Source organism: Brassica rapa, chromosome A10 (genome assembly GCF_000309985.2).
Source record: "Brassica rapa cultivar Chiifu-401-42 chromosome A10, CAAS_Brap_v3.01, whole genome shotgun sequence".
NCBI classification, from domain to species: domain Eukaryota; kingdom Viridiplantae; phylum Streptophyta; class Magnoliopsida; order Brassicales; family Brassicaceae; genus Brassica; species Brassica rapa.
Genome location: NC_024804.2, coordinates 13155875 through 13176861, shown reverse-complemented (window position 1 = coordinate 13176861; position 20987 = coordinate 13155875). Strand labels below are relative to the sequence as shown.

Below are 20987 nucleotides of genomic sequence, written 5' to 3'. Positions count from 1 at the left end.
ATTTTGAATAATTAGAATATTTAATCAATTTATGTTCGGGTTTGATACTATATTTTTGGATCGGTATCGGTCATGTTCCTCGGATTCATTTTTTCAAATTCTAATAATTACATGAAAAACAAATATCAACATATTTTTCAAAATATACATCCGCGCAGACGCGCGGGTCAAAGTCTAGTTAGAATTACAAGAAGATAAAACTAGCAAGCTAACACAGAGGACGCCATCCCTTTTCCCCAGGAGCCATCCAAGTGGCCAAGCTCATGTTTCAATTCTTAAATCTTACTCAGAAATAGTGAAAATAGAATATTTGTTTTATCCTTTTGGGCAATACTTCTATATCCAAAAGCTTATTGCACAACACATGTAGGTTCTTTTCCTAAAGAGTCGTCCTATCTAGCTATAGGAAACATCTCAGTATCAACGAGCACGGTAACTTCAGCCGATCTATGAGAGTCCATCCTGCCTCTACTCATATTTCTCCTCGATTTTTCAGATTCAAGACACTCCTTCAGTTCGACAACAACCTGAGACATGCTTGGGCGTCTTTTGGAAGAAGGATTTACACATGACATTGCCAAGTCAAAAATTCTCCATGCAGAATCAGAGTCGTAGTCTTCTTGAAGGTTTGGATCCATGATACTCCTAATATCTCCGCTATTTACCTCTAACCCGACCCACTCTGTTATGTGAGACTTTTCACGGGATTGGTCAATCACGGGTTGGTTTGTGATCATCTCTAGTAACACAATCCCGAAGCTGTACACGTCGCTCTTCTCGGTCAACCGATTTGTACGGTAATATCTGCAAGGCAATGAAAATGGTATACTGTTATCTAAACATATTATTCAACCACTGAAGAAGAAGAGAAAAAAAAACATTTTCCAGCATGTTGTGATGTTAACTAACAATCCTTACTCGGGATCAAGGTATCCAGGAGTACCAGCAATCATCATCGAAACATGAGATTCATCTCCTACTGGAAAAGATCTGGACAACCCAAAATCAGCGAGCCTGGCCTTAAACTGCTCGTCTAACAATATGTTTGTGGTTTTGACATCTCTATGAACCATTGGTGGTATGCACCCAATGTGTAAGTACTCCAAACCTAAGGAATGGATTCATCTATAACAGCTTGAAAAATGGAAGAAATAATCATTTGGTCTATGGCTTAGCTTAGAACGAACCTGATGCAGCATCCACAGCTATTTGTAGCCGAATGCTCCAGTTGATAATAGATCTACCTCCTTTCCCTGTATGTTAAATATTTAGATCCATTTATATAATAGTTTCACGAGCTATTGTTACATATAAAAATGTCATTCTGTCAGATGCTGTCTTAAGTCCCCATTTGACACAAACTCGTATATCAAAGCCAAGTGATCTCCTTCGTTACAGTATCCTACCAGGTTTACCAAATTGGTGTGGTGAACTCTCATAAGAAGATCAACCTAATTATCCATGTAGAAAACACACACAAAGACCATAAGCTTGTGATCCTAAGAATACTCAAACCTTAAAAAAAAAAAAAAGAAGTTATGCATACTTCTGCCTTGAATTGCTTATAGCCTTGAGTTGATGATTGAGAAAGGAGCTTAACAGCTACTTGTTCATAACCATATAGAGTACCGTGGTAGACAATACCAAATCCTCCTTCCCCAACAACCCTTTGGAAGTTGTTTGTCATATTAAGGACCTCTGAATATGTAAAACTTCTTTTATTGGTTTGGATTGATGAAACAGGTGAATTTGTATACGTAACATTCACAGACGATATACTTGGCTGTCGTTGTTGAGCTGTGGATAAGAACAACGTTAGCGGATAAAAACTAAAATCTAGTTGGATTGCTTTGCAAGTTACCTCCCACAATTGACGGCCTTTTCTTTCTTAAAACAAAAGTAAGTACCAAAACAGCAACGATAATTATGGCCACAGATGCTACTGATGCGACAATTGCCACCGGAAATGGCTTGGGTTTCGGAGGTAGGCATGAACCAGAGAGACAAAGTCTCGGGTTCCCTTGAGAACTATAAAACACAACAAAGTTTTGTTTTCAAGACATTAGTTACAGATATGGGTTTTGGACAATAACTGAATTTTTTTTAGATTTTGAAAAGTTTCTCACAATAACTCTAGTCCTTTACTCTGAAGAGCCTGAGGAATCAAACCACTAAGATCATTCATGCTTATGTTTCTGTTAAAAAAAGAGGAACAAACTTTGGACATATATACGCATACATGAAATTGAATTGAGATGGAATTTGAAAAATATTACCGAAATATCTAAATGGAAACTTACATGAACACCAAAGATTTCATGTTGCCTAAAAAGTCTGGCACCTCTCCAATCAAATTATTATTGGACAAGTCCCTAGTGTTTTCAAGATTTTCAGTAAGAAAAAACGAATACCTATAACAATTTGCTGCCTCCATATATCAACACTGGTTACATTACTTACAGAGTTTCTAGTAATGTAAGATTCTGAATGACATCCGTTATGGTTCCAATTAGACCACTTGATGACAAGTTTCTGGTGATACGTCCAAAAACACATTGAAAAGTGTGAATGATCATTGATTACGGCTTATACTAACAGATAATATAGAGCGTGTGTACGAGTGAACTTATGACTTACAAATGAATGATTCTTGGTGGTGTAGTGATATCCGTGTTGCTGCAGTTTAAGCCGTCCCATATAAACTGTTGAGGGACGCATGGATCTCCTTGCCAGCTGATTCTACTTATTCCATAGGTGGTTTTGATATTTTGGACAGCAATCACTGACATTAATTTTTTTAAATAATACTTAAGTTAATATATAAAATGACTTGACTACTCTATTGTGGTTTATATTTCCTTTTTACTAAACATGCATACAACAAAAGTTTTGACATTATATGCATAAGCATAACATACCGTCGATTTCATTTGTTTCAGACTGCGGAAACTGGATAACTGTGTAGACCTCAATAGCGTTAAGCAGAGGTGGAAGAGTTGATCTGTTGGTTCTTGTCAGCTGAAGACTGCATTCCCCTCCTTCACAAGTTCTTGGCGACGCGCTATAGATAGTAAATGCAATAAATTTTGGAGGAGTGAATAGGCTGTGTATAACTTCTCCATTCCAAACTATGTTGAACTCCCTTGTTTCGTTGGTCTGCAACTCTTGGATCTCAGCGAAGTGTCTGTAGAAGTAATATTGATTATTAACGTTACTCGAATTCCATTGGATCGTCAGTGGCGCACTGGAATTTGTAGGTGTTGCAGCAGTTGTGAGTACTGCTTTTGGTGGAGCATAACCATTGTTTGAATTATTTACTTGGAATGTGGTGGAAATCTGGGTCCATTCCCTCTGGAAGTACGGAAGCCATACCCGATCATAGATATCGCTAGGGTACCTGAAAAGGGGTTTGGAAATGGACTAATAAATAAGAATAATGTATCTTTTTTTTTTAAATTGTAACATACTCCCTCTCTGTTTCATTTTAATTATTACTAGATTTTGACCCGCGCGGTTGCGCGGGTGTTCTTTTTCGGTTTAATAAATATATATATATTTTAGTTCATTAGTGGTATACAATTTTAACATTAACCATATATTTAAATGTTTATATACCTATTTCAAATATAAAATTTTTATAGTTTACATGGTGTAACAATCAATAGTTTAAAACCATCACATATATTTGTCATTTTTTATTATATATTTATGTTACTGTATTTTGATTTTGTTATTAAACAAATTAATATATGCATGAAACAACATATTTGAAAATTATTTTGTATCAAATTTATATTCAATTTTGACCCGCCAGCCTTCAAAGTCGTATTTCCTTATAGCAATATTTTTTTTACGTTTATTCATTTTAAAAATATATTCTTTATATATACAAAAAATCTAAGATATATCAATTTTTATACATGTATCATATAGTTTGCGAATGTTAAGTGGTTATGTCATCGTATTATATTTTTAGTATAAATATTTTATATTTATGAAAATAAAATTAGAAATTTATCAATTTAATATAATTTATCATATTTAATTCAATATAATATTTTTACTTTAACATGAATTATTATTATTATAAAATAGATAAAATAAGATATAATTTTTGTGTTTCATTTTGTAAACGATAATTGAATACATATTAATGAATAATAATAGTTCATTGCTAATTAAAAAGTTAGTTAAAATATTTACATAAACTTCCTGAAAGTTAAGATATTGTTAAAATATTTTTCAACAGATTTGTTAGAATTATATATATATATATATATAGTTAAAATGAAAAGATATCATAATTAAAATAAATACAACAATTTTTTATATTATTAGCTTTAATAAAATACATGTTAATTTTTATACATGTATTATATAGTTTGCTAATGTTAACCCCTGTTACCAACATATTATATTCTGATTATAAATACTTCTGAAAATAAAATATATAAATCTAATAATTTAATATAGTTTATCATGTTTAGTTCAATATAATAATTTTCTCTTAATATGATTGATTATGATTATATAATAAGTAAAATAAGATAAAACTTTTATTCTTCATTTTATAAAATATATTAATGTATAATAATATTTTTAAAACTAATTACGAATTATAAAAAATATGTACATAGAATTTTTGAAAATTAAGATCTTGTTAAAATCTTTTAAACAGATTTGTTTGATTTAAAAAAATTATATTTAAAATTAAAAGATATCAAAAGATATTATGACTAAAGTAGTTCAAAGATTATATATATTATTAATATTATTAAAATACATTTAATATTTTTTTAAATAATTTAAATTAGGAATGATATATTATTAAGTCATATTTTTTTTTGTCAATGAATAATTCATTCAATAAGGTTCTAGCCAAATGACTAGGGAACAGGTAACAGAGTATAATGGAAAAAAAAGAAAACAAAACCAACATCAGTAGATGCCATAAAAAGAAAGAAACATCACGTAGATGAAATAGGTAATCAAAGCCTTCCTTGGCTAAACCTCCTGATCATTTGTAGGAGCTCACTAATAAGGTCCAGCATTCCGAGCTTCAGCTGTAATAGAAGATGATAGCCAACTCGGACCACCTGCCGCCATATACGATTGAGACCTTTGGTCTCTAGTAACACTCTCTGCAACTTGCACCGCAATGAAATTGGCCTCTCTAGACCGGGATATCACTTGACAATGATCAAAGTGATGCAAGGACCGTAAGATTCTTGAGATGCCATCTGGTGGTTGAAGGGGATTCAGAGGAGAAAACACTGCTTCCATTAATGCATCAGAAGATACCTCAAAGATTACTCGCTTGATATGAATATCGTGGAGCGCTTCCATTGCCCACCAGAGTGTCTGCAAATCAGCTTCCAGTGCTGACGTTGTAGTAGAAAAGGCCCGTCTACTATGCGAAAGAGGTATGCCAGAAGAGTCTCGTAATATCCAAGCAGAGCCCGATCTTTGGGAGGGGTTATCCCATGAAGATGCTACATTACACTTCAAAATCCCAACTGGTGGCTTCGTCCATCTTTGGTTATGTTGCGCTGGCGGTGCCATCACGAGAGAAGAACCAGGTGGAAGAAGCTGAAGGTTTAACCAAGTAGCTGCTTCCTCAGATGCCCGAGAAAAAATAGAAAATCCAGAAGATTGCACCTTCTCAAAGACAAGAGAGTTTCGAGCCTTCCATATTTGCCATAAGATCCACGGAAACGCGAGAACTGAAGCACTGTCTGTATTGGCTTTCTTACTCAATGACAGCAGATGGTAAAAGTTAAGCCAAACAGAGTTAGGAGAGAAGCCACCGGGAGGCAGAGGGATCTGAGCCATACTCCAGGCTTCTTTTGCTGTATCACAATGGAACAGAACATGACAAATAGACTCTGGCTGAAGACCACATTGGGGGCACGTAGTATCCAGTAAGATTCCCCGAGAACTAAGACCTTGTTTCACCGCCAGCGCTCCCGAGATTGCTCTCCACATAAAGTGACGAATCTTAGGAGTAGTTTTTGTTTTCCAGAGGTCTTGCCAGAGTCTTTTTTCGATAGGAGGAAGAGACGGTCCAGACGGAGCCTGATGCTGCTCCAAGGTTTCCGCAAGTTTGTAAAGGAACAAATGAATCATAACTGATTTCTAGTGGGAGTCTATTTTTTAAAATATCACACATGAATCAAGATTGTGACTTCTGTTTTAATATATAAGATTCTAGATCTGAATACACAGATTAAAAAATATTTAATTTTGCATATTTCCAAAATAACAACATCATTAACAATACATTTAACCACATTTCAATCAATACAAAAATAGATTAGAATATAAAGTCAATAGATTTTGCATTATAAATATAAAACGAAAATTTTATTCTACACCGACAATTAAACTGAAACTGATGGAGTATTGTTTACTGATTGTACTCTTTGTTACCATTAATTATATATAATGCACCAAACTTAGTTTTAAAAAATGATGGAATATATCATTTTCATGCACTTTTGGGGCGTTGTAGTTTGATCAGATTTATTGTAAATTCTAAAGTATGGAGATGCTTCATTGTTTCTCTTGTATTGTACTTGCTTAAATCCTTTACAACAAGAAACAAAGCATACAAGATAGAACATAGGAGAGAGAGAGAGAAAAAAAAAAAAGAGAAAACATTCAGTTGAAGTTGAGGTACCTTATGAAATTCTCCGACTCCGTAAGATATCTCCGAAAGAAAAATTTGAGGGAACCAGAATCAGTGATATAAGTATCATTTCCCATTGGACGTATCTCCAAGGTGGATATGAACGGAGTAGTCGTCCCTGTCTTAACCAGACAAATCTGCAACGAGTTTGATATTGGAATGTGCAATATCTCGGCCCGTCGACCATTCACTTGTTCTTGCAAATCTATCGTGTCCCATAGATTAGGTCCAAGATACAGATCAAAATTGGGGTTAATATCAAAACCATCATAATTTGCATATATAAAATAAGCCCTGATCAAATGATTTCTGCCTTTCTCCACACTTAGATTGTAACAGTTTCGTGTTCCATTGGGAAAATATCTCAGCGTTCGGTATGGCTTCCCGAATTCGCTTTCTTGGTTTGCTTGGATTCGACCAATTTTTCCGCTCTGTATGAAATTTTCGTCGGAAGAGAACGACAGTCTAGTATAAGTGTCGCTATAAGGAGACAGTTCATTTGCAGGTAGCCCGCAATCCAAACTGATGAACCCTGTTAGCAGACATGGTTAACATTAACCATTAAAACCAGTGCACTTCTGCTATACAACGTTTGTCATGAAGTATGTATATAGAACAGATAAAATATCAGATACCTTCTTGGTCTTGAGCATGACCAATATAAATGAAGGCGAAAGTTATCGTCACCAACAAAAGCCCAAGCGAGCTATCCATGTTTCCCTCAACTCCCAATGAAATCAAGGAACTATTGGCTATGCCGTTGAAGATAAACAACAAATAAATAAGCTGTAACACCCCGATTTATGATCAGATTTTTGGTATATAGTGGTGTCTGTAGAGATGTTTAAAAATTTTATTTGGATACATGTGTCACCTAAATGTATTTATTTGTAATCACTTATTTAAAAAAAATTCCAAAATTAAACGTGTTTAAAATTGGAAAGATGAGTGAACTATCCAGATATGATTTGTGATATACTGTGTAAATGATGTCAAAATACATAAAAAAATCACATGGTAATTGTAGGATCAGTAAGCAAATCTTATGAGTCTTTATAAAGTTAACACACTACCGGTACCATGGGTTGAATGAGCGGACGTAGAGGTCATTAGCCATGGACAGTCAGAATATTACACAAGCAAACCCAAATCATACACTAAGTGAAAGACTTGGCAAGTCAATGTGTTTTCTTCACCATGAAGGACGGTAGAAGAAAGACTCATTGGAGTCAATGGTGAAATTGAGTAAATATGTTTTCTTGTGCAGCTGCACCAAGGAAAACGGAAGAGGCATAAACAGACAACAATGTTTTAACATCAGTACATGGAAAAAAGGAGCAGACCAAGAAGCACGTTAAGTCGTTAAGAAATAAAATCTTACATTAAATGAGAATCATCTATCTAAGCTAATTCCAAGATAAATTTCCTTTCTTCTTTTTTTTTTATAACGGCTCTCATTAATGTGAATCATATGTTCAAGCCATAGTTTATAATAGGATAAAACATACGACTTGCGCAATGTAAATTTATTTGTATATATTATCGACAATTTTAATTATATATTTGATCATTTTATTTATACATATACAACATTTTTTGTTGTTATTATATAATTTTTATCCGATGGACCGGATCAATTTTTATTAAAAATTGTGGAATTAAACTATAATTAATATATCATGGATCGATCGGATTGAACATTAAACAAATTATAACACAAAAACTTTATTTTTTTTTCATCGAACACATTCTTCAAAAAAGTGAACAGTGCTGTTTCCAGAGTTGAATTATTTTGAACTTTATCTTTCATATCGTTTTGAAAGGTTTCAAATCAACCATCGAATTGATACATGTCATTTTAATTCTTTTAGTTATATGCTTAAGGAAAACTTACATTTTTGTAATTTAAAGTGGTTTTAAAAAAATTTAAAATATAACATATAAGAAAAAATCTAACATATAAGAAAAATATAACATATAAGATTTTCTCATTTTTGCTATTTAAAGTCGTTTTAAAAAATTTAAAATATAACATAAGGTTTCCTCATTTTTGTAATTTATAGTTATTTTAAAAAATTTAAAATATAACATATATTATTATATGGTTAACATGATTGTTTAACTTTTTTTTAATAATATAATATTAAACAAAAACGAAGGAAGATGCAAAAATTGTTATCATATCTTTGTTATTAATAGTCATTAATTGTCATATATATGTTAATCATATTATTAGGTAATTTCGTACGTTTTATTTAAGGAAAAAATACATGTTTCTTATGTTTTTGGTTAATATAATGTTCTCTAGTAATTTGATTTGACCAACATTTTTTCAATTGATTTTTAAGCTACCACGTAAGCTAAATTGACATTTTAATTAAGTGACACCTAAGTAAAGTTTTTTTTTAATTAGTACAAACTTAAGTTTACAACTTTTTAAATGGTCCTCAATGAATATATTGAGATATGTATCCGAAATAGTAATCATCCCAATAACATTCACAGCATGGCACTCAAAATTTTACACAAACAGATTCATGGTTCATTAGTAAACAAAAACAATCACAAAGAAACATAGAATATGCTACATGTCGATGATCGAAGCATATTCTCCTCGAGTTCAGACGCAAGGCTATGACTTTTTACATGTGACTTGCAGCAGCTCAAACTATCTCGCCACAGGGAGCATCCCAGTGTCAATGAGCATGCTCACTTTAGCGGGACTATGAAATTCCATCCTGCCTCTCCTCATATTTCTCCTTGAGTTTTCAGACGCAAGACACTCCTTTAGTTCCACAACAACCTGAGACATGCTTGGACGTTTTGTGGAAGAAGGATTTGCACATGACATTGCCAAATCAAGAACTCTCCAGGCAGAGTGAGAGTCATAGTCTCCTTGAAGGTTTGGATCCATGATAGTCCTAATATCTCCGCTAATTAGCTCAAACTCAACCCATTGTGTTATGTGAGACTTTTCACGAGATTGGTCAATCACGGGTTGGTTTGTGATCATCTCCAATAGCACAATGCCGAAACTGTACACATCGCTCTTCTCGGTCAACCGACTTGTACGGTAATATCTGCAAGGTGAAGAACGTAATATGTTATTATCGACATGTATTCATCACACCATTAAAGAAAACAAAACATCCACATTGTGATATTAACTAACAATACTTACTCGGGATCAAGGTATCCTGGACTGCCAGCAATCATCGTCGAAACATGAGACTCACCTCCAACTGGGAAAGATCTCGATAGCCCAAAATCAGCAAGCCTGACCTTGAACTGCTCGTCCAACAATATGTTTGTAGTTTTTACATCTCTATGAACCATTGCTGGCATGCACCCAGTGTGTAAGTACTCCAAACCTGTGGTATGGATTCCTCTATCATAGCAAAAAAAAAAATGGAAGAAGGAATTAATTCCTTGTTTATGGCTTAACTATAAACAAACCTGATGCAGCCTCCAAGGCTATTCGTAGTCGAATACCCCAGTTGATAATTGATCTACCTCCTTTCCCTGTATCTCAAATACTTAGATCCATTTATATAATGGTATCATGAGCTTTTGTTATATATGAATTTTTTAAAAGTTTACCAGATAGATGCTGTCTCAAGTCTCCATTGGGCACATACTCGTATATTAGAGCCAAGTGATCTCCTTCATTACAGTATCCTACTAAGTTTACCAAATTTGTGTGGTGAACTCTCATAAGAAGATCAACCTAATCATCCATAGAGAAAACACCCACGTAATCAATAAGCTTGTGATGCGAAGGATACTCGTAAGCTTTTCAAGAAAAAAGCAGGTATGTATACTTCTGCTTTGAATTGCTTATAGCCTTGTGTCGATGATTGGGAAAGCAGTTTAACAGCTACTTGTTCATACACATTTAGAGTACCGTGATAGACAATACCGAATCCTCCTTCCCCAACAACTCTTTGAAAGTTATTTGTCATATTAATGACCTCTGAATAAGTAAACCTTTTCTTATTCATTTGGATTGGTGAAACTGGTGGATTAGAAGGTGGCCGTTGTAGAGCTGTGCAAAAGAAAAAGTTGAGGGATATGAACTAAACTATTTATAAGCTATGTACAGTTGTTCAATTTATTTTCTTGCAAATTACCTCCTAAAATTGACCGTTTTTTCTTCTTTAAAACAAAAGCAAGTACCAAAACAACAAGGATAATGGCCACAGACGCAAGTGATGCCACAATTGCCACTGGAAATGGCTTGGATTTGGGAGGTAGGCATGAATCAGAGAGACAAAGTCTTGGGTTCCCTTGAGGACTACAAGAAGGCAATGTTTTGTGTCAAGACATTAGTTACGCAAATAACTGAGAAATTATCAAAAATCTGCATCATAAGGTTTCTCACTCTAACAGTCCTTTCCTCTGAAGAGCCTGAGGAATCACACCACTAAGATCGTTCCTGCTTAAGTTTCTGTTCAAAATAAAAGTTAAATAAATATAACAAGAACAAACTTCGGACATGAGCTAGGTGGAATCTAAAAAGCAGTACCAAAAAAAATGAACTGAGCTGGAATCTGAAAAGCGTTACAAAAATATGTAGAAAAGAGAGACTTACATGAACACCAACGATTTCATGTTGCCTAGAAACTCTGGCACTTCTCCAGTCAAATTATTATTAGACAAGTCCCTAGTGTGTTTCAAGATTGAGTAAAAAATTTAGAATTCATCCAGATATAATTATATTTCTTCCTATCAAAGCTGAACATACTTACAGAGTTTCTAGTTGTGTGAGATTCTGAATGTAATCCGCTATGGTTCCAGTTAGACCACTCGAAGACAAGTTTCTGGTGATATGTCTGACAAATTCTAGTTTGGGATCAAAGTAAGTTAAGTTTTATTGATGAATAAGCTTGGTTTATATACCAAGGTAAGCAAATCTAAAATAGGAAAAGCGTAGATAAACCTTATCTAAAACTAATTAGTAGAATTCCTAAGTTATCTAGGAATTATACTCCAATACCCCCCCTCAAGTTGGAGCATGAATATTATTGATGCCTAACTTGAGAAGAAATGCATCAAACTCTCTTCGTCCCAAAGCTTTAGTGAAAATGTCTGCGAGCTGATCATGAGTTGAAACATAAGTTGTTTTGACCACACCTTTAGTGATCTGTTCGCGAACAAACTTGCAGATAATACCCATATGCTTTGTCTTCTCGTGTAGAACCGGATTAGCACCTATGTATAAGGCGGATTTATTATCACAACAGATCAACATTGGTGCAGGGTGAGCGATCCCAAGTTCGTTGAGAAGATCTTTAATCCAGATGAGTTCTTGTGTAATTGCTTTCATCGCACGGAACTCGGCTTCAGTAGAGGAGAGTGAGACTGCATCTTGTTTCTTTGTTTTCCAAGTTATAGGAGAAGTCCCAAACTGAATGATCCAGCCAGAAAGCGAGCGACGAGTTGCAGGGCATGCTCCCCAATCGGCATCGCACCAGCCGGTAACAGAAAACGTAGGTTCGGCCCTGAAAAGAACACCTTGTCCGACTGTGCCTTTCAAATAACGAACAGTTTTTAAGGCAGCAAGCCAATGTTCCTCACGTGGTTTTTGCATGAACTGTGAAAGAATATGGACTGAATAAGCAAGATCAGGCCGAGTAGCTAGAAGATAGATGAGACGTCCGGTGAGACGACGAAATTGTTCAGGATCAGAAAGAAAATCTCCAGTAGCACGTCCTAGCTGATGATTTTGATCCATAGGAGAGCCAGCTGGTTTACACCCAAGTAAGCCACACTCTGTAATAATCTCCAAGGTGTATTTTCGTTGACAAAGATAAATACCGTCGGGGCTCCGAGCCACTTCTAAACCAAGAAAATACTTTAGAGGCCCGAGGTCCTTCATATGGAAGCATGTTGATAGGTATGATTTGAAAGAAGTGATTGATGATGATGAGTTCCCAGAGATGATAAGATCATCAACGTAAACTAGAATCCGAAGAGAGATGGCGTCCTTTGTATAAACGAATAATGAGTAGTCGGAATGCGTCTGTGAGAAGCCATATGCTAGAAGAGCCTCCACTAGCTTAGCAAACCAGCATCGAGGAGCTTGCTTTAAGCCATAGAGAGATTTACGTAACCGACACACCCTTTTATCGTCAGGTTTAGAAAAACCGAAAGGTACTTTAATATAGACTTCTTCTTGAAGATCTCCATGAAGAAACGCGTTGTGGACGTCCATCTGGTGAATTTCATGGTTTTTCTTTGCTGCGATATCCAAGAATATACGGACAGTTACCATTTTGGCCACAGGAGAAAAGGTTTCGGTATAATCTAGACCCTCTTTTTGATTGTTTCCCAAGACGACCAAGCGAGATTTGTGCCGGCCGATTGTGCCGTCGGAGAGAAGTTTAATTGTATACACCCACTTGGTTCCAAGAGCCTTTTTGTTGGATGGTAGCTCGACAAGATCCCATGTGTGTTGTCTTTCAAGAGCATCTATCTCAGACTTCATTGATTCTCGCCAAACTTTATGTTTCATTGCTTCGCGGAAGTGTTTTGGTTCGATATTTGTTGCCAGGGCAATAAGATAGCTGCAATGTTTTGATGAAATACGATCATATGACAGATAATGAGATAGTGGGAACAACGAACCTGAGGATAGCTGAGGTAAGGAAGACGGGAGAGAAGGAGTGCGAGTAGGGATTGTAGTGACCGTATTAATAACGTAGTCTCGATATCGTGTTGATGGAACACGTGGTCTGTGACCTCGACCTGAAGGTTCTGGTACAACTTCTGTAACCACAGGCTCGGGATCGACATGTTCTGTTTCTGGAGGAATATTAGTTGCTGAAGGAGGTGACGAAGATACCGGAGCATCGTCAATAACTGATTGAATTAGTGAATCATTGTGATCCTCTGTCAGGGTTGATGGAGGCAGCGCAATAGAAGGTAAGACGTCTGATGTTTCTGTTGGTGTTATATCCATATATGGGAATATATTTTCTTGAAAAGTGACATCTCTGGAGATGAACACGTCTTTCTGCTCTAAGTCATATAATTTCCATCCTTTTGTGCCAGACGGAAATCCCAGAAGAATGCACTTCCGACTTCTTGATGCGAATTTATCACCCTTCGTGTTTTTGTTATGAGCGTATGCTAAACATCCTATCACACGGAGATGAGACAGTGATGGTGGCTGGCCATGAAGAATCTCGAACGGTGTTTTATTCTTGAGCAGAGAAGATGGTGTGCGATTAATTAGATGAGCAGAGGCTAGAACACATTCTCCCCAAAGATCAATCGGCAAATTTGCTTGGAACCGAAGAGCTCGTGCTACATTGAGAATATGCCGATGCTTACGCTCAGCACGTCCGTTTTGTTGAGGTGTATGCACGCAAGAGGTCTCATGAACGATCCCTTGTTCTTTGAAATATTTTGTAAGACACATAAACTCTGTCCCGTTGTCACTCCGTAGTGTCTTGACCTTCTTTGAGAACTGTCTCTCAATTAAAGCCATAAAGTCTTTAAGTTGTTGTGCCACCATAGTTTTGTCGGGCAGAAGGTACAACCATACTGCTCGAGAATGATCGTCAATGATAGTAAGAAAATAACGAGAACCACAAAGTGCTGTTGTCCGGTATGGTCCCCAAAGATCACAATGGATTAAATCAAAAGTCTCTTTTGCATTATGACTACTATCTGAAAAACTCTGACGAGTCTGTTTAGCTCTAAAACAAATATCACAGGACTTGATAATATGTTCATCGTGTTTAGATGATGAACTTTCTAATGCAGGAATCATAGCCGTAATGTGAGAAGACGGATGCCCTAGACGCCGGTGCCATAAAACTGGGTCTTCTGAAACAGTAGTCTGGAACGATGTCAACGAATCAATCCCCCGAAAACGGTACAATCCCTCTCCTTCTCTTTCACCCGCTCCAATCAGCATCCTCGAGGTACGGTCCTGCAATATCATAAGTTTATCAGTTACTTGTCCAACTAGGAAATTATCTGTAACTAGTTGTCCAAAAGAAATAAGATTCATATGGAATCCTTCCACAAAGTACACATTCCGAATGTGTAAAGTGGAAGTTAGCTTGACGGTTCCTTGTTTGGACGCTATTGCGTCAGAACCGGCAGGCAATAAGACTGGTATGCTGGTGATGTCTCGGATATTTTCCATTGCCTCAAGATTCCCTGTCATATGGTGTGTGGCGCCGGTATCCAAGATCCAAATATTCTCATCTATTTTACCTTTTAGATGATTAGCGTTTGTTGCTTCTTTATTGATTAACTTCTGAACAATATTCCATTGTTCATCAGTAATACCAGTCAGACCTAGACGGTCAGCTTCGGTAATGGTAATGTTGGCTTGAAGTTTTGATTTGTCCGTTGTTGCCACAGTCGCCGTGTTAGCCCTTGGTGCAGTAGTTTCTCCTTGATCAGTAGGTTTAGCTGGTGAAGAACGATTTGGCCCTCTGTTCCTTGATCGTTCGTCCCACCATTCCGGGTAACCAATAACTGTGAAGCAACCAGAAGCTTCATGACCAGTACGTCCACATACCGTACATTGTCTCGAAGGATCTTTATTTCCTGGTCGAGTAGTATTAGGTTTTGAGTAGTTGGTTGAGTTTTTATTTTGAGCTGTGAAGCTCATAACTTGAGTTTCTTGCGTCATACTTGAACGGATGATCTCATTCTGAGATACCGTTTGATAGACGCTATCTAGATCGGGAAGAGGAGTTATAGCGCACATTTGAGAGCGTATTACTCCATGAGTAGCGTCGTCAAGACCAGACAAGAAATCATGGACTCGTAGAGTTTCTGATTCTTGTTCTCTTGCTGTATTTAAGTCGCACTCACACTTACCGCAACTGCATACTTTTGAATTCATACAATCAGCGATCCCGTCCCATAATTTTATCAATCGGCCGAAATATTCATCGATTGATGAACCACTCTGTTTGCAGTTTGATAAGGCATTACGTAGTTGCTGAAGGCGTGCTCCACTTTTGAGAGAATAACGTTTCTTAATCATATCCCACAGATCTTTTGCGTTTTCCCGAGTTGAGATAGATGATTTGATCTTTGGTTCGATGGTTTGTTTCATCCATCCTACGATGAGATGATTGTTTGCTGTCCAATCCTCAAGGCGAGATGAATCGGCTGCGGGTTTGAGAATGCTGCCGTCAAGGAATCCGAATTTCTTCCGTGAGCTTAAGGCCATACGAAAGTTGATAGCCCATTCATCATAATTTAACCCATTCAAGAGTGGTTGTGAGATAACAGCTCCTGGGTTATCATTAGATGAGAGGTCATATGGTGTGATTGTTTTGTATTTGGTGTCGCTTTGTTGAGCTAACGCCATTGTTGATGAGAATTCTTCTTCTTCAATATGTGAATAAGAAGTCGATTAATAAGTTTTGATCTGCAATATGGCAAATCTAGTTGAAGAATAAAAAGGGATTTGATCTGCAATATGGCAAATCAAGTCGATGATTAAGAAGTTTTTTTTTTTAGATGTTTATTTTTGTTCTTGCTCTGATACCATGACAAATTCTAGTTTGGGATCAAAGTAAGTTAAGTTTTATTGATGAATAAGCTTGGTTTATATACCAAGGTAAGCAAATCTAAAATAGGAAAAGCGTAGATAAACCTTATCTAAAACTAATTAGTAGAATTCCTAAGTTATCTAGGAATTATACTCCAATAATGTCCAAAAACACATGCATTCAGAAGTGTAATGATCACCATTACTTGAAGAGTGTGTGTGACTATTGATCTTATGACTTACAAATAAGTGATTCTTGGTGGTGTAGACTTATCCGTGATTCTGCAGTTTAAGCCTTCCCACATAAGCTGTTGAGGGACGCATGGGTCTCCTTGCCAGCTATTTTTACTTATTCTATAGCTGGTTTTGATGTTTTGAACAGAAACCACTGACAAAATATGTTTTTTGATGATAATTGAATTAGTATATGAAATGACTTGAGTATTCTTTTGGAGTTAATTACGATTTCTGTATTACTAAACATATATCACAAGTTGCGGCCTTATAAACCCAACATACCGTCATTTTCATTTGTTTCAGACTGCGAAAAATGGATAACTGTGTAGACCTCAAGAGCGTTAATCAGAGGTGGAAGAGTTGATGTGTTAGTTCTTATCAGCTGGAGACTGCATTTCCCTCCTTCACAAGTGCTTGGCGACGACCTATAGAGACTAAATGCACTAAATTTTGGAGGAATGAATTGTCTGCGTAGGACTTCTCCATTCCAAACTATGCTGAACTCCCTGGTATCGTTGGTCTGCAACTCTTGGATCTCAGCGAAGTGTGTGTAGAAGTAATATTGGTTATCAACATTACTCGAAGTCCAGTTGATCATCAATGGCAAATTGGAATTAGTAGGTGTTGCAGCACTTGTGAGTGCGGCATTTGGTGGATCATAATAATTTTCTAAATTGTTCACTTCTACCTGGAGAGTGGTGAAAATCTGGATCCATTCATTTCTGAAGTACGAAGAGTACGAAGTCCATACTCGGTCATATCTATCGCTCGGGTACCTGGAAATGGGGTTTAGAAGTGAAATCAATAAAATAAGATGGAACATTTCATTTTTCATGAACCTTGCGGGGTATAATTCTTGAAACAGACCCCTATGTTGCAAACAGTGTACGACCTTGGAAAAGAACCACAGGAAACAGAGCATAACAGACATGCAAAACATTTTTTTTTTGATAAAGGGCTTACTTGCAAAACTTAGTTACATTACATAGCAGAAAACACTGAATTGAAGTTGAGTTACCTTATGTAAGTATCTGATTTGTTGAAAAATGTCCGTAAGTAAAGATTGAGGGAACCAGATACAGTCTCATAAATCGTTGTTTTCACAGGACGTATCTCCAAGGTGGATATTAGCGGAGTAGTCGTCCCGTTCTTAACGAGACAAATCTGCAACGAGTTTGACGTTGGAATATGCAACATCTCGACTCGTCTAACATCCTCCTCTGGTTCTTGAAAATCTATCGTGCTCCAAAGATTAGGTCCAAGATACAGATCAAACTTGGGCTTAATGTTAAGACCATCATAATTTTCATACACAAAGAAAGCTCTGACCAAATATTTACTTCCCTTTTCCACATTCAGATTGTAACAGTTTCGTGATCCATTTGGAAAATATCTCAGCCTTCTGTACGGTTTCAAGTATTGGCTCTCACGGTTTGGTTGGATACTGCCAGTTTGCCCACTCTGGATGTATGCTGCGTCCGAAGAGAACCGCAAACCAGTGCTTGGCTCATCATAGGGAGAAGAAAGTTCTTCCGCGGGTAGCCCGCAATCCAAACTGATGAACCCTGATAACACACATGGACAAGAACAGTAATGGTGAGTCTGGTGACCAGTGCGTTATATTTGTACACTTTTATCTGGATTAATCAGGATAAGCCTATAACTTAAAGGAGCAAATAAAAATAATATTCGTTATAAATGGAATAAATCACAAAGGGTCTAAAGAAATGATAAACATAAAATAAGGGTTATGAAATAAACATGAGTGGATATAAGAAATAAAATAAAATTATCACGTTTTCTCATCAAAATTGCTGAAAAATATGTTAATAATTAACAATTAATTATCCATTCCATCCAAAATAAATAGCAAAATTTTAACAAAAAAATATTTATGAATAATTTATTATACATTATTTTATTTATAAAATATGACATCCATTTGCACACAAATACTAAAATTTGAGATCACCAATATGCTCCACTCTAGCAGGTGTATTTGATCAACTATATATAAAACTGTATAATTGTTATTGTTTTGAATTTTGTGTCCATTATTTTCATTATTGTTGCAGATTACGAAAAATAAAATCGGCTTTATATGAAATATTACCACTGTTCTTTTGTTGAATATTATACTCATGGCAAATAACATGAATATATTTTAACGAATATCAGATTATTTATCTTCCTTTTGTCAACTATCAGATTCAGATAATTACAAAAAAAAAAAAAACGATCAGATAACTAATCAAGCTGTTACATATTAAGAAATTGTTGATCAGTGGAACAGATCACCTATTCTATAAAAAGGTTCAGGAGCTTCGCTTTGTCCCACTCCTTAGCCAGTTTACAAGTATATATAACAAGTAAAGATGTGAATACCTTGTTGATCCTGAGCCTGAACAAGATGAATAAGTACAGCCAGAGTTCCTAATACCACCACCGTAACCCGACAAGCAGCCTCCATAATTAATTACTTCTAAAGAAATATCAAAACACTACAAATGCCCCCAAGTTTTGTGAGACTACCAGCCGCTGGTAACCAGCGTATATATAAACAAACTCAATCACACATTGACGTCAAACCAAGCTGTGGCTACATGAGAAATGGTCTTCAGTATGCAAATATAAAATAGAATTCAATCATACGAAGTAAATGTACTATAATATTTTAAAAATAAAATACACGAAGATCACTACGAAAAGTAAGGCTTTGAATGGTGACCAAGGAACGGAGGGGAACACTGAATTCCTTATCATTCCCAAAAAAAATCACCATTCACAAGGAATAGTTTTTTCTTTTTGTTCCTCTCCATTCCTTTTTTTGTAGAGAAATATAGAACAAAAACATTCCTGGTTAAATTTGACAAGGAACAAGCATTCCTTCCAATTCCTGCAATTTTATTCCTATACGTTCCTTTCCTATTTGTTCCTCGTGTTCCCGAAAAGGTCACCAGTCAGAGCCTAAGTTTTCAACATCACAATAAAGAACTTGATTATTTACATTATCCAAAGAACTAAAGAAGTATATATTAATCTCTTGTTCATACAATAGGCAAACTTATTTTCGAAAGACCATTTCAATTGATCTAAGCTGTTATAACATAATCATCTTTCTAGCAAACATATTATTTGGTCCCTTTTCAATGTTCTGTGATGAATAGTCCCAGAAACTAGAGTCAAATAAATGCATAAAACCGATCAAAGAAGAGGAACGCGACACAATGATCACACCGATTACTATATCCAAAGGACGTGGGTAAATCAAGATCCAGAGAAAAAAAAACGATTGTTACTAGCTCAGAAAATCAAAACATGTAAGCAAGTTTAGTGGAATTAGTCAAATACTTCTAACCTATGCGAAACAAATGTTGTATTAGCCTTGAATAAATAAATGGATAGTCTCATATAGATATATAGTGGTATATGTTGAAAGTTAATATAATTTATTTGGCTTTTATGTCAATAAAGTATATTTACCTCTTCAGCTATTTTATTCTGCAGTCAGTTGTCCATAAAACTTTAAAGTATAATATGTTTGAGATGGAATAACGAGATGATGGATGACCTATTAAAAGTGATTTGTTATATCATGCCAGTGAGACTAAAATACATGAAAAGATCATGTGGAATGCAAGGTCAATAACCAATTCTTCAGAAATAACGAACGATCATCATATGGGATGGGATCCACGTGCCAATGTAAACATGTGGAGAAAGACATTAATCGTGAGTGGTTAGAGGCATTGCAAGTTGTATAAGAGATAATTAGCTATTTTAGTTCTGATCCCAAAGGCAATTTAGAAATTGTTCTTGGTGTGCGACGAAAAAATTATGCTTTTTCAGTGAAGTAATTGTAACATTTGAATTTATGGTATATGGTGTTGTATGTTAAAAAGTTTTTAAAAAAAAAACTGATTTAACTTTTCAGTTATTTATCCATAAAGAATTACAAATTTAATTGTATTTAAGCTAAGTGATTCTGTGTAAATGAGGTCAAATCACAATGGAAAATCACATGATGATTGTAAAATATGTAATCAAAGTTTTTTGAGCTTTCGAAAATGACACACCGGCTACAGCACGAGATGGATCTACGAGTCGAATGAACAGGCGAGAGAAGCTCATTAACCCAAACAGTCAGAGACATCACAATATAGGTCCAACTACCATTTTGGAACCACAAAAAAAAAAAAAAAAAAAAAACAAAGCAAAGCAGAACAAAAGGACAAGTTTAAGGTTGACTTGCCCTAGAAAGTCATCTGCCTTTTTAAGGTACATCCAAACGAAAACCTACTTTGTACCATAAAATAAGAATTATTTCCGAACGACATAAATTTCTAGGCTGAGATCATTGGTGTAGTTGTCCCTGTCTTGACAAAGAAAAATCTGCGATGAGCATATCATTAAAATATTTTGTATGAAAACAACCTTCAGTATTTTAATTTTTAAAACACAGCGTTGAATCCATGAAAACAACAGACACAAGGATCACAATTATCAACGATGATTGTATCCAAAGACAAGTGGGTC

At 35.7% G+C, this 20987-nt stretch overlaps 1 protein-coding gene across 8 annotated transcripts; it reads right to left on the bottom strand.

Moving 5' to 3' along the window:
• Positions 1-107: 107 nt before the first annotated feature.
• Positions 108-20839, bottom strand: LOC103845385 (probable LRR receptor-like serine/threonine-protein kinase At5g59680). 8 transcript variants are annotated; one of them, XM_018655229.2, is made up of 13 exons: positions 7324-8704; positions 6680-7220; positions 2919-3397; positions 2638-2782; positions 2461-2532; positions 2301-2372; positions 2127-2195; positions 1862-2028; positions 1547-1797; positions 1329-1451; positions 1188-1257; positions 919-1108; positions 108-804 (listed from the first exon to the last, which is right to left on the bottom strand). In XM_018655229.2, exons 1-13 carry the CDS (start codon positions 7400-7402, stop codon positions 393-395), a joined length of 2670 nt encoding a protein of 889 aa, XP_018510745.1. In that variant the 5' UTR covers positions 7403-8704; the 3' UTR covers positions 108-392. The 8 variants fall into 8 exon arrangements, with proteins under 8 accessions (XP_018510745.1, XP_033137972.1, XP_033137973.1 ...); XM_009122230.2 differs by lacking the exons at positions 108-804; positions 919-1108; positions 1188-1257; ... (8 more) ...; positions 6680-7220; positions 7324-8704 and adding exons at positions 9178-9768; positions 9870-10059; positions 10145-10210; ... (8 more) ...; positions 17470-18016; positions 18837-20839; XM_033282081.1 differs by lacking the exon at positions 2301-2372.
• Between the last annotated feature and the right edge of the window lie 148 nt (positions 20840-20987).